The sequence below is a fragment of the Neocloeon triangulifer genome, unplaced genomic scaffold, assembly GCF_031216515.1.
Source record: "Neocloeon triangulifer isolate White Clay Creek 2 clone unplaced genomic scaffold, ASM3121651v1 ptg000017l, whole genome shotgun sequence".
NCBI lineage: Eukaryota > Metazoa > Arthropoda > Insecta > Ephemeroptera > Baetidae > Neocloeon > Neocloeon triangulifer.
In genome coordinates this window covers 702,813-722,517 of record NW_026775559.1, presented here as the reverse complement: position 1 = coordinate 722,517, position 19,705 = coordinate 702,813, and the positions used below count along the sequence as shown (strand labels likewise).

The 19,705-nt window shown below is 36.3% G+C and overlaps 3 protein-coding genes across 4 annotated transcripts; 2 read left to right on the top strand and 1 right to left on the bottom strand.

Moving 5' to 3' along the window:
• Window positions 1–15: 15 nt before the first annotated feature.
• LOC132203773 (calcium load-activated calcium channel) lies at window positions 16–1,407 on the top strand. Its single transcript, XM_059631787.1, has 6 exons — window positions 16–172; window positions 260–397; window positions 464–541; window positions 601–775; window positions 833–977; window positions 1,081–1,407. The coding sequence occupies exons 2-6, from the start codon at window positions 337–339 to the stop codon at window positions 1,171–1,173; spliced, it is 552 nt and encodes a 183-aa protein (XP_059487770.1). The 5' UTR covers window positions 16–172; window positions 260–336; the 3' UTR covers window positions 1,174–1,407.
• LOC132203770 (probable 18S rRNA (guanine-N(7))-methyltransferase) lies at window positions 1,041–2,535 on the bottom strand. The gene is made up of 6 exons (XM_059631782.1): window positions 2,393–2,535; window positions 2,255–2,292; window positions 2,019–2,197; window positions 1,768–1,961; window positions 1,418–1,659; window positions 1,041–1,332 (listed from the first exon to the last, which is right to left on the bottom strand). Exons 1-6 carry the CDS (start codon window positions 2,429–2,431, stop codon window positions 1,179–1,181), a joined length of 846 nt encoding a protein of 281 aa, XP_059487765.1. The 5' UTR covers window positions 2,432–2,535; the 3' UTR covers window positions 1,041–1,178.
• Window positions 2,536–2,662: 127 nt separating this feature from the next.
• Window positions 2,663–17,954, top strand: LOC132203769 (WSCD family member AAEL009094-like). 2 transcript variants are annotated; one of them, XM_059631781.1, is made up of 6 exons: window positions 2,663–2,895; window positions 12,958–13,099; window positions 13,701–13,861; window positions 14,033–14,261; window positions 15,080–15,331; window positions 15,589–17,954. In XM_059631781.1, the coding sequence occupies exons 2-6, from the start codon at window positions 13,018–13,020 to the stop codon at window positions 15,930–15,932; spliced, it is 1,068 nt and encodes a 355-aa protein (XP_059487764.1). In that variant the 5' UTR covers window positions 2,663–2,895; window positions 12,958–13,017; the 3' UTR covers window positions 15,933–17,954. The 2 variants fall into 2 exon arrangements, with proteins under 2 accessions (XP_059487764.1, XP_059487763.1); XM_059631780.1 differs by having other exon boundaries at window positions 12,955–13,099.
• Window positions 17,955–19,705: the final 1,751 nt, after the last annotated feature.

Below are 19,705 nucleotides of genomic sequence, written 5' to 3'. Positions count from 1 at the left end.
GGGAGGGGCTACGATTATTTTTTAAGAAGAACCGGAAAATATAACCGGTTTCTATTTACATTGACATTCTAAATGTAAGTTTTTGAACAAAAACCGGTTTGTCCAGCGGTTTCATACCGGTTTATAAATAAATCTGATCTGCTTTTGTAGTTCGATCCGGTCCGGTCGTCAGGTAAATGTTTTTCTTCTGAAAATTATTTAAATCAATGTAATTAAGATGCTTTACGTTAGATAATTAATTATAATCAACAAATTTCAGATTTTTGGAGCCAAACCTCTGGAAAATTCTTTATTACGGTGAATTTTTGATTGAATTTCCAAGCAAGCAACGTCACAATGTGGGAGGACACGATTCTGATTGTCTTTATTTCCATTTTCACTGCACTTCTTGGTGAAGGCAAGTGCTAATAATAATTGCGAATAATTGGTCAGATGAACCGATCATTAATTTGTTTATATCTAGGTCTCACTTGGTACATGGTGTACAGAACTGAGAAGTACCAAAAGCTGAAGACTGAGGTTGAAAGACAGAGCAAGAAATGTATGTTATACATCATTTTGATTTGCGACTAATTTGTATTGATTTGTTTGTTATATCAGTGGAGAAGCGCAAGGAGGCTCACGGAGAATCGATCGACAAGCAGCAAAAAAAGAAAATCGAAAGGGACGAGGAGAAGTTGAAAAACAACAACCGTGATTTGTCTCTTGTTAAAATGAAGTCTGTGCTCTTCATCGGTTTTGCTTTCACGGCTCTTCTGAGCATGTTCAACTCTGTGTAAGATAAGGAAAGATTCGAAATGTTTCTCAAATTAAGTTGTAATTTGTTTTATAGATTCGATGGCAGAGTTGTTGCAAAGCTGCCATTTGTTCCGATTACTTGGCTTCAGGGGCTCAGCCACAGAAACCTCTCCGGAGATGACTACACTGATTGCTCATTTATATTTATTTACATTCTTTGTACCATGTCTATTCGACAGGTAAGATCATTAAGATTATATTTATTTTTCATAAAATGTTAAGGAATTTATTTTTTTATAATCAAATTCGGTAATTTTATATTAAAGCATTTATATTTTACAGAACATCCAAAAGTTGCTGGGCTTTGCGCCTTCCCGCACTGCTTCGAAACTCAGCGGCAACATGTTTGGAGCACCGCCCCAGCAGTTCCGATAAAGCAGTTAGAACTTTCCACACCGCCTCCGAGCCGTGTATTTTGAATCGTTGGCAGTCGATTTTCCTTGACGTCTGCGACGTTCCTTTTTTTCATTAACCCAGTCCCTGGAATGTTTTACGCTCTTTCCCCGCTGGACTCTTTGACGTTTGCCACGCTCCCTGGAAGGAAAGGAAACAGTTTTGTTGCTTAAATTTGTTTTAAATAATGTAAAATATTAAATTATTGATTAAAAATGATAATCACCTTTCGCTTGAATATGAAACTTGATCCTCCTCCTGCTCTCCAACTCCTGTTCCAAGGGCTTTGGGCAAAGATTGGGCGCCTCCAGTCATTAAAACCAGAAATACTTTTTTAGCTTTTGTCGAGTGGGGATAGTCGATGACCAGGCCACCGAAAAAACCTGCCCTTGTGGCTTGTGCCATGACAAGTTCTGTTTGCTGGTTGTTCTCCGGATAGAACTGAAGAACTGCCTTTGCGCCTCGTCTCTGGAAGAAAACATGCAAATTTGATAATAAAGTTATACAGGAATATTTATCTTGTAAGAGTAATTTTTAAAACTTTTTAGTAGAAATCTTATGACAATTTATACTTACCAGGCAGGCATAGAGTGACGAGAAAAATGCAAGCAGTCTTTTAGAGGGTTTGTGTCCAGCTTTGTCAGCGTTGCAGAGCCACTGAAGGGCACTAATGCTGATGGCTCCATCAAAAGCTCCAGCTCTGAATGGAAGACCCTGGCCAAGGTCACCGAGAATCAAATCACCTTCCATTTCTCGCTCTCGGGCAACATCTATAAATATTTTTTAGCTTTTCAGAGAAATATTTATTTTTATTGATAATAAATTACCAAGCATTGCTTTTGAAATGTCGACTCCGACCCAAGTGTGTCCTTGATCCTCGAGGATGGAGCCACTCAAGCCAGATCCACAGCCCAAATCCAAAAGGTGGAGGTGCTCGTCCTCCGGAAGGGCTAGAAGTTCGACCGCTCGTTCCGACATCGTCAACTGGATTTCAATCATTCGGGAACTGAAATTTAAAATTATCCATTACTCTGACTCGCATGTATAAATTAAAAGATTTTACTTTGACGTGTATTTTCTTGATTCATCCACTCCGTAGAACTGAAATTGAAAAAAAAGAATGTTTGATAAATTCGGATAAATTAATAAATGTATTATATTATAATATTATTAATTAATAAAAAAATCAAGCTGTCATTACGATTTCTGGAGGGGCCAAGTGTTCGGGTCGTCTTGCCATTTTGAAAACTGGATTCAACCTGCCTCGGGACGAAAAAACCAAAATGAAAATCACTTGGACGTGAAAAGCATGGTTTTGTTTTGAAGAATCATGTGCAGTGAGATCCGATTGGTTTAGAGGAAATGCAAACGGGCCAATGGCCAATGAGAGCGTAGCTCGGTTCAAAGAGTGGCGGGACGAGCATGCAGAGGCGCCGGCGGCCGGGCCGGAAAGTGCGAGGGTGGAGTGCACAGCAGCAGCAGCCAGCACAGGGATGCGCACCGCCGGCGCCGCCTTTGCTCTGCTCGGCGCACACGCACGCACCAGCACCGAATAATTATTGCTTTCCAGCTAGTAGCTTTTCGGCTCGGAGCGGGTGCGGATATCGCCAATCTCGACTCTGCAAAATCACAGAGACAAAAGCAAGCAAGGAGCAGCTTCTCCTCCAGCCTGGATTTCGCCCTAGAATGATCGTCGCTGCCGAGGTACCCAATTTTCCACTCGCAATTTTTCATTTCATTTCCTCTCTGCAGTCGCTGTTGAACTTGATTATTTTATTTTTGCGTGCAAATTTAATCTCGTGACCGTCGACCTTTCCGGCGTAATTTTATTAATACAATTCGTGGCAAGAGGCGCGGCTGTGCATACCTGTCCTCTATATTTAAAACACCGAGAGTGGAGCCTTGAGTGATTCTCCACAAAGGGATGACATGTTGGGCTAACAATAAGCCACAGATGAGAATAGCTGTGTGCGTTCCACGGCTTTTTGCGCTTGGCCTCCTATGTTTGGAACTTTGTTAAACAACGCTTTGAATTTTTAAACGAAGCGAAACAAGACCGAAATATTATAGCAGCTTGGAAAGAATTGTGGCATAATTCATGAAATATTTATAATATAAATAATTTTAATGCAACAAACTGTTATAATTTGATATAAAATTTAAATTTTTGATCATATTCAAATTAATTTGATCATTCTCTCCTCCCTTAAAAGTAAGTCATACAAAAAATTAAATTTTGCTTTGGAAGTTTTGAAAGTAATTGTTCAAAAATTAAGCCGAGAACAGCGCAAAAAATTAGAGTTAAATGTAAATATATAAATAAAAAAAAAATACATTTTCTACAAAAAATGCAGTTTTTAAGAACGAACTAAACAATTTTTAACGCAGAAGTTAGCAGGGAATTCCCCTAATTTGTTTTCAGTACGTGAATGAAAAAAATTTATAATTTTTCCCTCAAGCTTGACTAATTTTGAGGCATTTGTAAAGCTCTTCGTGAAAGATTTTGGTAGCATTAAAATATTATAGTCTGTAGCGAATAGAGTCGTTTGAAATTTTGACTTGCCCGAAACGCTGGGGAGCCCTTTAGCCTATCTTTATCGGCTTGTGTCGAACTAACGGCCGCACTATTCTATTTCATGTCTGGGCATTAAACACCAATTTTTACGGCTTTTTAAAAGCCGCGTAAAACCAAAGCACTCTCACGATTAGTAATTTTTTACATCAAGTTGCTGTGGGACCAAAAAATAGTCGCAATTTTTTAGATATTTGTTGGAAACATTTCGTGATTTGACATAGGAATTTAATTTCGCAAGGGATGTGAGTAAAAAAAAAATGTGAAGCCTGTCGCTCTACACGTGGAGGGTACTATTCCGTGAAAGAATCTTGTTCACAGCTGGTCTGCTCGCCAATCTAATGAAGGGCACTTTACACTTTTGTAAAAGTGCATTTTTAATACGTGAAAACTTTTAGAAATGAAGAGATGAGAGACACGCGAAAGGTAGTCTCTTGACGAGCGGGCGCGGCAGCGGCGGCGGATGCTCTTCAATTTCAAGAGCCTTCTTGTTCTTCCTAATAATGTATTTACTCAGTCGCCGCCGCCGCCGCCGCTTTGCCATATGTTCTCGCGCCGCGCGAACATTGTGTGGCCTCAAGTGGTGCTCTCTATCTTATCAAACGTCATCGTCCAAGATTTGCAACTGCACATTCGTCAAATATTTGGTTTGGCGCGCGGCAAATGTTTGTCCGATGAGTAATTAATTGTTCCGAAAATCAACAGAATTTCCTACAGAAGTTGTGAAACTAAAAAAGCAAAGCGCAATCACAATAATTAGATTGAATTTAATTGATGCCGAGAGTTCTGATTGGGTTCAAAAGCGTTCCCAGCAAAATCATTAGGCTGAAACAGCAGGCTAATTGTTTTTCATTGTTATGATGCGCAAACCTTGAAAAAAAATTTAAAATCTGTATCTTCTGAGAATTATTTGTCACAAGTCGGCAATGCTCAGCAATTTAAGAAAAAAAAATGAAAACAATTTTAGTATGAACAATGCAATTGAAGGAATAATGGAAACAACATAGTTGTTATATTCTGTTACAAAAAAAAAAAAAAAAAAAAAAAAATGGAAATGACTAATTTTTATCCATGATATATTAAGAGATTGATAAAAATTAATATTAATGGTAGGAATCAAATTATTTTTATTTTAAAATAATTATTCTAGGCATGAATTAATTTCTTATTTATTACAAAATAACATTTATTCAGGCGGAATATTTATAAATCTTTGTGAAAACTAATCTTGCAATTTTCACACTAATTGTAGAAAACTAGAAAGCTTCATCAGAAGAAGAAGCATAAGCTATAATCATGGCTTGAGGGACACGAACAAAAACCAAATTGGTTAGGCGGAAGAGAACTTTTTGATCTCAAAAGCTTTAGCAAAATATTTGATAGTGGTTTTTGTCCTACAAGTCAATGTTTCATTCTATTCTATGCTAAAATGTATCTCTTGTTTTTCAATGTTTGTGTAAAATTGGGCGTTTTAATGAGTATATTAAAATCCGAGAATTTTCCCTTTTATGATTAGAAAATGTGTACTGTAATATTAATAACATTAAAATTTTAGCAAATATTAATTTAAAAAAAAAAATTGATGAATTCAATGCTTTTATTGACCTTGATTATTGCTGGCTTCTTTAAAATATTTTTAATTAGAGAATTTTATTATACCGAATTATTATTTTTCTTTTTTGATGATTATTTTCAGAAAACCTTAATCTCTGTTTAGAAAGAGTCGTTTTGATCAATAATACTCTTTATATCAAAGAAAGAGTAATTGTGTGAAACATGCGGGAACGTGTTGACCGGATTAGTATGTAATTCTCTGAACTCGGAACTGGGTGAGCTCGATAAACTGATAAGAAATTACGTTTGTGCGTTCGCAGTCGGCTTATTAACCGATGCAAACTGCAGTGCTCAGAATTAAATATAGCAGTTCACCGTTTGCCGAGAGCAATTAAACAGAGTGTGGTCGCACGTGAGATCGTCTCGCGATTAAACTCAAATTCCAAATTGCTTTTTCTTCTAAATGTCATTTCCTGTAACTTTTCCCTAAACTCGCCGACGGTGGAAGGGGACACGCAGTTACTTGATCTGGCAGCTCTCACGCCCTGGTGCCCAAAAGTATCATTTTTGCGACACCATCGCTCAAAAGCAAGCTTTGTGTAGGGCGCCATTCACGGCGTGATCTCTCTTTGCAAATATTTTGTCAACGCCACCACTGCGGTTCAAATGAGTGTTGGCTGACGAGATGAGAGAGAGAGAGAGCTTTTGTTTTCAGAAATACCTGCGAGGAAGCGAGAGAGACTTTTCCGTATTTAAATCTGCTCTTCTCTCTTCAAAAAGCTGCTCCGTCTGCCTTCCTCTCTCTCACGCGCTTGAAGAGAGCAAACACACAATGCCATTAAAAGAATTGAATAATCGATAAATTCGCCCTCCCTTTAAAAATCGGCTTTGCGCTGAACAATCAGATGCTGGAATGACGCTAAATCTCTTAATCTGTGGGATGAAATGCCGGAAAGATAAATTTCCCCTCTCTTTATGGTTCTATCATTTGTCTTTAAATTTGTTTTAATACAAAAATTTAATTATTTTTACTCAAAATTTGTGTTTTCATAGTGTTGTTAAAGACAAAAAAAATTATTGTGTTTTAGATAATTGAAAATATTACTTATGCCTAATGAGTAAGGAGTTGAGCTGACATATAAGCTTAATGAAACTGCAAAGTAATAATAAAAATATTTGTATAATAAGCTTTACGATGTCTATTAAACAATATAAATTAGAAAAATTAAAAAAAAAACCTGAAAAAACTGCATTATATTATTATGATTTAAATAAATAAATAGTATCTAAAATTACGAAGAAATGTATGATTAACTAACTCTTAATATGTCAACTCAGTCAACTGTCAAACTATTAACTATAATTTTACCGAATTTGATTAATTTATGAATAGTTATTTTTGTAATTTAAATGTTTAATAAAATTATAGAGATCCGCGATTTATTATTATGGATACCAAAGCTACCAAATATTTTTCTCTAAAAGTGTTGTAAATATTCATTTCACTCTGCTCTCTACTCATTTTGTCATTCGAGCTTTGAAAGCAATTATTCTGCAAGCTGTCTGTCCAATGTCAAATTCTGCTTGACCTCTATTCGGATCATTCGATTCGGCAGCGCGGTGCCGCATCCGCTGCTTCTCGTATGGAGATTTGGGGGCTGAACTGGGATTTTATTGAGCGGATGGGTGTGCGCTGATAACTCTCACAAATCGCGTCCCTCAAGTCCACCTAACCTTTCCATTCGGCAGCAGCCGTTCGTTCGGCGCAAAATGTTTTTCGTTCAGAGAATCTGCTGCTGGCAACATTCCACCAAAACACTTTTTACTCACAATGTCCTCGCGCATGTAAATTTTCCAAAGATTTATTGCAGGATTTCAAGCATTGTGCGACGAACTATATAAACCATTCAGCGGTGAAAATATATGACTTACTTGATGTCACTAACAATTCCCCTGCTATAAATCTGCCCATGCAAATTTCATTTCAGAATAATTTGTTTTCATCTTGTAATGGATCAAATTGGAAAATCTTAATTTTTATAGATGTTGATGGAAATTAGGATGGTAAAATTTTTGAACTAATTTTAGTTACATTCAAAAGTTCTGAGTTCTGAATATAAGTGAAAATTGATGCAATATACTTAATATCAAAGTATCTATTCTTTTTTCCAAATTTAAAATTTTGTACCGTCAGAGAAGATTAAATAATCTGTACATTAAGTGAATGTATGGAAATATTCTTTTTGCTCATCAGTTAAATAAATGAAATATGAAACGGAGTAGAAGCGGCTGGAGTAAAAACTTTGAAGCATTAAATGTGCTTATTCTTAGCTTACTCATTATTTAAATTGTTATGATGTAAATTAAATAATTTTCTTTAAAATTTCTAGATGAATGATTTTAAGATTAACAGTGAATTTTAATAAAAAAATTGAAATTATGTTCAATTAATATTTTAAATTTTATATGATAAAAAGTAAAAACTTTCACTTATAATTAGATCAGAAAAATCTTTGAAGATGAAACTCTGGAGCTCAATTTTGCTCAACTGTTTCAAGCACCAAGTTAAGCGAGACTTATGCACACCAGAGTAGCATTAGTTGACAGATTGACAAGCGCGATAAAAGTTGTTCTTGTGCAGCGGCGGCGGCGGGGGCAGCCGAGTGTGCAAAGGGTTCATCATGCAAGGATTATCAAAATCAGCAGGCGTCCGAAAAAAATAATAAACAAAAAAGAAGAAGCGTGCCAAAGTGGCGGAGCGTCGTTTATCTCGCTCAGTGAACACATGGCCGCTGCGCCGCTTCAACATTGCCAATCATTCGGCAGACAGACAGACCGGAGGCGTGCAGGTGCTGCAATTAAGTCGCGAGAGGCTCTTTTTATTTCGGCCCTTTTTATAAACACACGCCACACGCGCTTATAAACATTGTCTCAGCCGGGCGTGAAAATGCGCCAATAAAAAAGTGTCTTTATGTTCAAATAGTCCCTGCTTTCAATTGTGAATTATTCTCATTTGAGGACAATCGTAATTAATACGTCGGCTGGTGTTTAAATAATCGGCGCATGTTTAAGCTTTGGACAAAATACACACGGCCGCCTGGAATATCGATTTTGTGAATGCTCTCTCGCCACCGCCAGGGTAGAGGAGCCTGCTTTGCTGTGAAAGTTGGTTGTCATGACGACCAATATTGCATTTGCTATCTACTCTGTGTGTGTATGTGAGGAACAACGCGCTGATTTTGCTTTGCCCTCTCTGTCTGCACGCGCGCACCCAAACAAGATGAGAGGGCGCACGAGGGACGCGTTCACGAAAAAATATCCCTGCGAAAATGTAGAAGAAGAAGTTTGGCCGAAATTTTGATTGTCCCTTCTTTCGTTCGTGCCAAATTTCGCTGGCGCAAACAACAAGCCTCTATCACTTCAACCCCAATCGTAGTTGCAGGAAAAGTGGAAGACAAAGAGAGATACTTTTGGCAGACTTCCATTGGCTCATTTGGCGCAATGATCATTTTCAAAGATGAATAACACAAACTTGAGTGCCGGCGGAATTAAAATAAATGTGCGTACCCAAGGAGACAATCTTGATTAAATGAAAACATTAGTCAGTTTGTCCTAAATAAAATTACTGTTTCAATTACGAAAATAAAGCTAGGACCTATTTTATTAGACATGCAATTCAATAAAATGATTTATCAATATATAAAACCATCAAAAAATTATATCAAAAACTTCAGTCAAGTGGTTTCAATAACATTTTCAGTAATGCATGTCTGAAATTTGAAAACAGACATTACATTATTTTCTATAAATAATTTGTAAAAAAATAATATGAAAGAGGGTCTAATTTTTTAAAATTTAAAGAAGAAAATTTGAACACTGCAATGTACACTGTTAAAATCAAATTGCCTGACAATGAGATCTTTTTTTATGTCTTGCATAATAGTTGGAGTTTTTTTTTTCATCTTAAAAACTTACAAACCTTTATATAAACTTACTGATGCTCCAGGAAAAATATATTAAAATGTTCACTGATTCTTTTTCCATTAATTTACAAGGGAAGCCTTATTTCTTATACTTTATGCAACCTGTATAGCATGAATGTAGATAAAGTTGCATACTATAAATAAAGCAGGCAGCAGGGTTTCCTCTGTAAATTACATCAAAGCCTAAACAGATGTCTTTCAGATCAGACGTATTTTGAATACAGTCTGGTAAACTTAAATACCTCAAGTTATTTATGTCCGCATGAATGACTCCCCGCTAGACATAATGTTGATTTTTCCTTTTCAGCTCCAGGTAATAAATATAATCATTTTATTGCACGACCGTTGTGTGGAGTGACCGATTTAAAGGTTAAGCACCCCGAGCAACAACCCCATTTTGTGGAAGGGATGTAATCTGTCGAGTGCAGCCAGTTGCATAAAACTTCTGCTTCCGTGTCGACGTGCTCCAGAGCAAAATAAATATAGAAAACCATTTTTCTCAGTATTCTACTCTTTCTCTATTTCCGAAATGTTCACAGGTGTCTTTATACTACATTTAATACTGCCTACACGTCAGCTCTTTTATGAGTGACATTTTGATTGAGTGTGGAAATATAAAGCATGTGTATAGCAAAGGTGCCACCGTTCTCTCTCGCGATTCATTTATTCGAATTAGCCTCGGCTAATCGTGTGCTGGTGGTCAACGTGTTGCTCAAACGCTCGGTAGCAAAAACCATCGAGATTTGGGCCATAGAACAACCACGCCGGTGGTGTATGAATTATTTATTGTTCCTCATGTGTTGCGTGCAGCCTATCGCGCGCAGGCAGTCATTGCATTATTTCACTACCTGTTTGGGAATCATTGGACATGACGTGTTCGAATGAATAAAGCCCTCGCTGCTGGCTGGCCTGTCGACTTTCGGCGGTGGAGATCTGCTCAAATATTCATGGGCACAAAGAGTGTGGCGTTTTCTCTGGATAGAGACGCCACGTTCATGTCGGGAAGGGCGAGGAAGAAAACCCGAATTCGACGCAGAGGAAAGGATCGAGTGAACAAATCCACTTCTCTTGGCGAAAACATGCAAGCCTTCCAATCGCAGTCACAAAGATTCCGAGTGCAAATCGATTTTCGCGATTTTTCATAAAGACAGCATTCCAAAAATCTCAATTGGAGTTACTAAACTGAAAAGTTATTTTGGAAAATAAATGTATGGTTGAAACTGTGATATTTTCTAAATTTTTATAATAATAACTATGTAAGTCTACTTTGAAACTTACTGAGGGGTGAGAAATATTGGTTTCAACAAGAACGGAATAATTTATGGAATAAAAAAAATTAATATTTAATTTAATTGTTAAATTTAATAAAATTTGCATATTGATTATTTTTTCATGGGAATTTTTTTTAGTGTTAAGAGGTTAACAATTACTTAATTTGTGTAATTCCTAATACATTGATGCCAAAAAAGTCTACTGTTTTCTAATTATAAGATTATTGCATTCATAAGTCGATTTACAAAATAAACAATCTGGCCTATTTTAAAATAATACAAATAATTTATATTCAAAGTAACTGCTGGGTGCGTCCAGGATAGATTTGAGGGTAAATGTTAAAAATTTTTCTTGAAAACATGCCATTCCCAATTTTAAGTATGTTGTTGGGGTGGTCATGAGGCCTCGCTCACCAAATTTTCAAGTCAAAATAAGGGGTGCTTTTCCGGGAAATCAGATTTTTCCAAAAACTAAAAATATGGAATATCTTGGCTCCTATTGAGAAATTATTAATGATCTTTTCACTTCCAGACGTAACTTTTTACGCCCGACAACTTTTCTGTTGACAACTTTTGCGTAGGTCAAAGGTCAAGGTCACTAAATTGCAAATTTCACGTTATGACGCAATTTTCGCAAAGAAGCACCCCTCAGAAATTTTTCGCAGTATAGGAAAAAATGTAGCCCCAAGTGTGTAGAACAACATCTTTGATTTCCAGAATGGCATTATTTTTAGTTTTTTAATTAATTTTAAATGAATATTAAAAAATAGTGAAAAATCGCTTTTCCGCAATAGAAAGTAATTTTCAAACAGCGATAACTCATTTTCTGTTAGAGATACGCAAAAATGTTATAGAACAAAAAGGATTTGTTTTGACTTTTTGCATCTAGCCATGTATTGTTTATACAGGTCAGGTCACTTGGGGTCATTGACCTCGGTGACCTGTGACCTCAAAAAATAATTTGTGGAAAATGAGCTTATTAAAACCATTCCATAAAATAGTTCTTCCTAACTATGTGCCAAATATTCAGTAAACTGCTCTTAAAGGTCACAGGTCACTGAGGTCAATGACCCCAAGTGACCTGACCTGTATAAACAATACATGACTAGATGCAAAAAGTCAAAACAAATCCTTTTTGTTCTATAACATTTTTGCGTATCTCTAACAGAAAATGAGTTATCGCTGTTTGAAAATTACTTTCTATTGCGGAAAAGCGATTTTTCACTATTTTTTAATATTCATTTAAAATTAATTAAAAAACTAAAAATAATGCCATTCTGGAAATCAAGGATGTTGTTCTACACACTTGGGGCTACATTTTTTCCTATACTGCGAAAAATTTCTGAGGGGTGCTTCTTTGCGAAAATTGCGTCATAACGTGAAATTTGCAATTTAGTGACCTTGACCTTTGACCTACGCAAAAGTTGTCAACAGAAAAGTTGTCGGGCGTAAAAAGTTACGTCTGGAAGTGAAAAGATCATTAATAATTTCTCAATAGGAGCAAAGATATTCCATATTTTTTGTTTTTGGAAAAATCTGATTTCCCGGAAAAGCACCCCTTATTTTGACTTGAAAATTTGGTGAGCGAGGCCTCTTGACCACCCCAACAACATACTTGAAAATTGGATTGGCATGTTTTCAAGAAAAATTTTTAACATTTACCCTCAAATCTTTCCTGGACGCACCCTGCTTCTAATCATTTTGTGCAGCCATGAGAGTCATTTCTATATAACATCTTTGAGCTTAATTACTTTTATTACAACACAACAACCAGTTTTTTAATGCGCATGAGAATTGAATTGCATGCAAATGACCACTTGAGCGACAAGCTCGTCTGACTTCTTATTTGTTTAATAAAAATTTTCTGTTTTACACAGAAAATACAATTTTTGCTGCAATCATTTTGCAATCAACCGAGTTTTTGCCAGCCACTTTTTGCCGCGTTCTCGTCATCAAGGCTGGAGTTCGAAACAAGCAGGGCCATTAGCTGTCCGACTGCCACTAATGATGATTGCCCCCGCTAAATACCGATTGATCAGACCAACCGGAAGATTTAAACTGGCCGGCCAAAGAGGCGGAAAAGAGATAAGGCGACGGGTGTGCGGTATTTTGCAGATCGATCAGCCGCCCTTTCAGCAGATGAAAGAAAGAAAGAACGACCTCCCTCTCCGTATCTAATTCTTTAATGCACCCCATGCAGATTTGGCGAACCACCCCCGGTATATTGCATGCGCCCTGGTATATTTATCTGGGTCAGACGTGAGCGAGCCACTCGCTCATTTCCCCCAGACCGGTCTTTCCTTTTCATAATTGTGATTGCTTGGAGAGCGACTTTTTTCCTCTTTCTCATTTGGTGTGACGTGTGTCTGTGTGTGTGTTGCAGCAGCGCCGGAGTTGAGATGGCGGAGCACGAGGGGCGCCTCTGCCACCGGGGTTCACTGCTCTGATGGGCCATGGCCGGCCGACCAATTCATCACCCCCTCACCGCGCCTTCGGCATTATTTTCCATTCCTTGCCCTCAAACGCAGGTCATTAGCCTGAGCCATTAATTTGGGCGATGGAGAGCAGAGCTAGAGAGGGATGTTATGTCAAATTAAGACAATAGAGGGTATGGCACCATGTGCTCTGACAGCTATGGATAAACCAGCCGCTTTTGCATCAAAAAGTGTCAAAGTTTTATGTATTCAAAGGGCGGAGTGAAAACGTTCGGAAAATCAAATTTCGTTGAACCATTACTTGTCATAAGTGTTGGTCATAAGATTAAAAACGCATTTTGCTGTATATAATTTTTCTAGATTTAAAAGTTTTCTAAGTGGTTTTGCATAGTTTTTATAGTGTTTACATTTTTTTTTAAACTTTGTTAACCTTAATTTGATTCAATACAAAATATTATCAGCTTATTTTTTATAATTATATTGTTGGTTTTTATTTTTACCTCTATTAAAAAAAAGTTCAACTCGGAAACAAAATTAAGCAAAAAAATCTGTGTGTATTTATTTTGTTTACATTTTTTTTCAAATTTATAATTTATTAAAAAATTCATTGCTCTTTGATCTTTCCCTCTGCTCTCATTGCTCTTTGTAAATGGTGGAAATTGCGGCGCACTTTATTGGAAAAATTGATTGGCAGGTCGGAACCGCAGCTCGTGGTGTTGGTGGCCTGGGGGAATGTACTGGTGCCGAGGCCGGATTTGTGCTCTCAGCCTAATTCTCGGAGCCTACTTGGCGGGGGTGTTGCTGCTCTCTTCCATATCCCTTGATGTCGACCCGCGTCGATATCATTTCTATAAGGTAAGGTAGCGCCGGCGGAGCAAAACTTTTCCGTTTTCCCCGGGGCGAAACTTCCTCTCTGACTTAATCCCCGCGCTGAAGAATCTCGGCAGAAATGAGAAAAATAATTAGAAAAGTTGTCCAATAACTGCCACTTCCAAGCGGTGCTTTAGCTTCTGATTCTGATTGCAGGCTGTAATTAACCCTGAGGAGACGGGAAAGGTGCCGCAGATCGGCCTGAGCGGCCATCATGACGTGGCCGCCAGCATCCGCAGTGCGGCTGCCGCTTCTTCCAGACGTTCCAAACTGCACTGGTGCCACCAACTGCACTTCAAAGTGCCACCTGGACCAGTCACGGCTCTTGTGTCTTTTCCTGGCAGCGGCAATACCTGGGTCAGATACCTCATTCAGCAGGCCACAGGTGAAAAGCTTACACTCTATATATTTTTTATTTTTAATTAAAAAAAAAATCTTTTTGAAAAAGAAATTATCAATATATTTCTGCTATTTCAATATTTTTTTTTTGAAATTTTTATTATTATATAAATATCTGATATAGAAGATTATAGGATTTGCTCATCAGATTGTTAAATAATAATAATTAATATTTTAAATTTAAGTAACATGCAAACTTTTCTAGCAATTAACAAGGCTTTTTGTCTCTTACTGTAGTGAAATATTCTCAAGCATTAAGCAAATAAATGATATAATTTCATGCAATGATGAATTAAAAACAATGATTTGTAGTAAAAATGTTTCGCTTACTTTTAATTTGATAATAAGTTTCAAAATAGGCACTAACGTTTACCAGTGGTGAAACTAAAATTTTGGAACTGACTTGAATTAATTTAAATTTATTAAATTAGAATTTTTATTATATTTTATCAATATTTATTTACAAATGTTTGACTGTAATTTCTATAAATAATTAATTTTTTTTTATAAGTTTGTCTTTTCCTATTTTATTTTGAATAAAAAAGCTTTTTTTTCTAAATATATTTTTGGACGCTATGCTAGCAGCTGCTGGTAAAAAGCAAAAAAATATTTAGTAATAAGTCCAAGTTAAACAATAGGAATACTATAAAAACTTTTTTTTTTTTTTTTGATGAAAAACAAATTAGTTTTAGTATTACACTTCTAAAAATTTTTATTTTTATTATTTTGGGAAAAAATAATTTTAATCAACCTGAATAGCTGAATAGAAATTTCCCACTTAATAAAACCTAAAATAATTTTCAGGCACATACACAGGCAGTGTGTACAAAGACTATGGGCTGCTGAAGAACGGCTTTCCTGCCGAGTCTGTGATGAACGGTTCGGTGGTAGCCGTCAAGACCCACGAGATTGGCGAATCGGCCCGAGCCCCTTTTGCCAAGGCTGTTCTCCTCATCAGGGCGCCGGGCCAAGCCATCCAAGCCGAGTTCAATCGGCAGAGCGGGGGCCACATTGGTTTTGCTGCTCCAGACAGATACAGGAGAAACAGGGGCAAATGTATGCATACATTTTGTGATAGTTAACTTTTTTTTATAATAAGTAAATAAATAATTATAATTTTTTTCCTTTTTTTTTTAAATATAACTGATGATTTTTTTTTAATTTCTTCCCGATATTGCCAAGTGTTTTTGTTAGCGACTTTATTTTATTTTATATTATATTATCATGAAATATTTTCACACATTTTCTTTTTCTTCAGTTGATAAAAATTAAAATTTCGTCAAATTTGTCTTATTCATTAATTCCTTTTACAGATTGGAGAGATTTTGTGACTGACAAGTTGTCCATGTGGTCCAACACATACAACGACTGGCTGAAGAACTTCCCTGGGCCGAAGCACGTCCTCTACTACGAGCAACTTGTCTCGGACGTCGAGCGCGAGTTGCGCTCCCTTTTGAAATTCCTGGACGTGCAGGTGCCCGAGGAGCACTTGACCTGCGCCCTGGAGCGGCGCGAGGGCATCTACCGGCGGCGCCGAAGGACGCTGCCCTTTGACCCCTTCACGGCGGCCATGAAGGACGCGCTCAGGGCGGAGCAGACGCAGGTCTACACGGCCCTGGCGGCGGCCACCAACTCGTCAGCGCCCCCTGTCACCTGAACTGTGATCCAAGCGCGCAGCTCAATTTAAAAATCACTTCTGCTCTGTGTAACCTCTTGTTATGTACACTGTCTGATTGGCTGTACAACCAAAGAGCAACCCTGAAAACAGGGATGATTCACCTGAAGCGAAATTTGAATAGGATGCATTCTGTTCGTTTCACAAGAATTTCAATTTAAATTGATTCCCTAGTTTGGAATTCAAAGAGGATAAAAATCGAGATCTAAAATTCGCACCCCTTAGGATTGAAAAAGGTGTTTACCTTTTAGTGGAAAACATTGGATTCACCATTATTGCAACCTTTTGGGTTGCAAATTTTTTAATCGTGCACTTTCATCCAAAAATTTATTCTTATTTTGAATTCAATGATAACAAATTTTCTGGAGAGGCCCTTTAAATTCTCTTCTATATCAGAAAAATATTGTATTTTTCTATGCAATTCAAGGAAATTAAAGTTTGGCTTAGCACCAAAAACCAGATGAGACACTAGTTCAATCAATTTCTTTTTTACATTCACATCGTAAACTTGTGGAATTAAATTTCTGCACTGTAAAAATTTATTCCCCAGCCGCAGCTTCAAATTTTATTTCCTTTTCCTTTCTACGCACCTTTTTTGACCGAATCGTGCCAAATTTACGACACGTCGTCGTTTGCATTTCAAACACGAAACTGCAGTCTCTAAAGTCTCAAAGTGCACCTAACTTTTGATGCTCTTATTACTTTTGCATGGAACGCTGGAGAACATAAAAGCAGCTTGGTTCTGGTGCGCACCATGTGAGCCTCTTTTTTCCAAGCCTCCCTCATTCTTTTTTTCTTTATTGCGCCTCTTTTAACCGCCAGTTCTGTTCTTTCAAGTCATTCAAGAGCTAAGTTTCAGAATTCAGACTTCGGGCACATTCCAATTGTTTGAAATCCAAAGCAAAATTTATTAAGAGGAGAATTAAATAGAAAAGTTTTGCTTAAATATTAGGAAATATAAATTTATGTAAAGCTGATAAGTTGAAAATTACTCTAATCAGACAGTGCAGCTCAAATTCACTAAAAATTCAAACAAATTAATATCACTCAGCTTGTAAATAACACATTGGCACTCATCTGTGATTAAAAAAGCATCGCTTTTGTTATTTAATATTAAAAGAGAAAAATTCTTTGAATTATTTGTTTTCACTGCGTTGGAATTGATTGAAAGAAGGACCAAAGAAAACGCGTCAGACTCTCATGGGGCGTGATTCTATCTCAATTTGTGTTCCAAACCTCAAGAGAGGACTTTTGAAATCAATATAAAAAGAGATTCGAGAACGGTCGAGTGGTCATTTTTAGCCATTTACGGCCGCTCATGAAATAGCCGTAAAAACAGGGCGAAACAGGACGTGAGCGAATCGGCTATATCGGTTTTGGGAGATTGCAAAAGGTAAAATTTTTGTGAGCTGGAGAACAGTCTGTATGGAAAAGGGCACAAAGATACATAAATCTATCAAGTCCTTGGCGATTAAAATTTTCCTTTATGTTCCGCCAAACAATTGATTTATGATTGTATTAATAAATCCGTCAGGAAATATTTCAATTTTTATTGCGTCATTTCGCAATTGAACTTTTCGAGTCTCAAATCACGAATGCATTTTAATTAAAAGTTGATTTAAAATCCGTGCACAAATTTTATTATTTTACCACACCGCTTATTGTCAAGTGCACGGCATCTACTCAGCACACCAAAGATATGTTAGAATTAGTTATTAATGTCCATTTTTTAGAAACTGATCGGTTGATAATTGCCATTTGTCTATCATTGCGGTCTATTTTAATGTGCATCGTAGAGCGCTGTCTAGTCTATTCCCGTGCAACAACCTTTTTATTTCATCGGACGTTATTCCTGTTGTTGGAAATGTGTTGTTTATTTTTATTTAGTTTATCCAATCACAAGCATTTTTATATAATTCATATTAAATTATTATTGTCGTCAGCTCTGTGTAGACATTTCGAGGAGAGAATAAATTATAAACAAAGTTGACATATTGCAGAAAGAAGAAATGTTTATCGTTTTATTGCACAGAAAAACCTGCTGGTATTTTGTTTCAAAATTTTAACTAAAAAAAATTTGCGTCCAGATTTCTTATAATGTGTAGCTCAATTTACTTTCCGCAATTCACTTCAGATGATTTCTTATTTTATCTTATGCATATTTATGTGTCAAGTGTTTGCAAATATGAAACTTAAATTCAGAAAATATTAATAAAAATTTTTAATTTCAGATTTTTTAAATACAAACATTTTCTGGTAAGAAAAGAAACGAATTTTTTAAGATGCAACTAGTGCGATTTGTTTAATAAACATTTTAAATTTTTTAGTGTTTTAATTACTATTTTCTTTTCGCTAAAACACCGACTGACTTTTGTGCTAAAACCGATTCTTTTTTTTCTCCACATTCAGTGAGATGAAAGGGTTCGCTGAGGGACGGGTGGTGAAAACGCACTATTTTAGTCTGGTGAGTAATGACGAGCAATCGCGATAGCCGTGTGTGTGCTTTAGCGTGCTCACTCGCAATCACACACATACTACATTTCCGCCAAAGATGTATCTCGCTCTGAGCAAGGAAATTCGATTTCCAGGGGCCGCCAACGTCTCTTCGCTCGTCGTCGGCTAAAGATAGAAGCTCCGGTGGCCAAAAAGGGCGCGCACGCGAACTGGCCAGGCCACCGCCGCCGGGGCAAATCGCAATAAATTATTGAATTACCTTCGCTCATCATTATTTATGATGTTTGGCGTTTTTCGATACCGTTCAGCTAAAATACACAAAACGGAGATAACAAAAGCACTTACCCATTGTTTTCTTTGACGCACTTGATTTTTATTGCGTCTAATGGTTCCAAGCTATTGATGATCCATAAGGTTTTGCGAATATATATATTTTAGGTTGAAACACAGACTTAACCAATAAATAGTAACAATATAATTATGTAATTTGCAGAATTATTATTTAATTAGAAATCATTATTCAATTTTAATCATAATGAATCATAAAAAGAACATGACCATCTTTTAACATATTATTTTAGCTGACAACATATGTTTTTATAGTCGATTTTCACTCATTTGTGTAAATTGATTTATATTTGTAAAAAATTGTTTATTTGAACAAAAATTTAAATAAGTTCTAATTTTTTCGAATATTAATTTTTGTTTATTACTTTCAAGTATCTGCCTCTATTTATTGTTTATTATTTGGAATATTTTCTAGAGTTGAGTTAAAAACTTTCTGAAGAAAAATGAATTACATAAGTTTTTTGGTTTTTTAAATATTTGTATTTCTTTCCAATTCACGGTATTAGTTTTGTAATTTGGAAAAAAAACAAGATTATTTATATTGAATTTGATCTCTATTGATTGAAAAAATGAATGTAATTTTTACTATAAATTATTTAATGTATTTCAAGCGCAATATATTTTTTAATTAGAAAAACAACAACTAGAAAATTGCAACTGCCACTTGATTTTAAGAATTGCAAGTTTTAATAAATAACTATTAATCAGATAGAAATTTGGGCTTTCAATGTATGTTAACTATGTTAACAAAAGCTTTTAATAAAGACAAGAGCACCCCATTATCCATTATCTGTTCATTTTGAAACTCAAACACAGCGTGAGTATATTAATCCTCCAACCTGTGAGCGTAAAATACCCCTTTTTTCGCAGTGAGGCTTTTAAACATCAAGGGACGAAAGAACCGACGAGCTATAAAAAGGCGATCCATGTGAGCATTAAAAATTAACGAGCCA

Excerpts from the sequence above, each read along its gene's own strand:
- LOC132203769 (XM_059631781.1), top strand. The coding sequence starts at position 13,018 with ATGGGCCATGGCCGGCCGACCAATTCATCACCCCCTCACCGCGCCTTC. Across the intron at positions 13,862-14,032 it reads GTCGATATCATTTCTATAAG|GCTGTAATTAACCCTGAGGA; the intron begins GTAAGGTAGCGC and ends TTCTGATTGCAG. Across the intron at positions 15,332-15,588 it reads CAGGAGAAACAGGGGCAAAT|ATTGGAGAGATTTTGTGACT; the intron begins GTATGCATACAT and ends TTCCTTTTACAG.
- LOC132203770 (XM_059631782.1), bottom strand. The coding sequence starts at position 2,431 with ATGGCAAGACGACCCGAACACTTGGCCCCTCCAGAAATC. Across the intron at positions 1,962-2,018 it reads CATTTCAAAAGCAATGCTTG|ATGTTGCCCGAGAGCGAGAA; the intron begins GTAATTTATTAT and ends AAATATTTATAG. Across the intron at positions 1,660-1,767 it reads CGTCACTCTATGCCTGCCTG|AGACGAGGCGCAAAGGCAGT; the intron begins GTAAGTATAAAT and ends GTTTTCTTCCAG.
- LOC132203773 (XM_059631787.1), top strand. The coding sequence starts at position 337 with ATGTGGGAGGACACGATTCTGATTGTCTTTATTTCCATTTTCACTGCA. Across the intron at positions 542-600 it reads TGAAAGACAGAGCAAGAAAT|TGGAGAAGCGCAAGGAGGCT; the intron begins GTATGTTATACA and ends TTGTTATATCAG. Across the intron at positions 978-1,080 it reads GTACCATGTCTATTCGACAG|AACATCCAAAAGTTGCTGGG; the intron begins GTAAGATCATTA and ends TATATTTTACAG.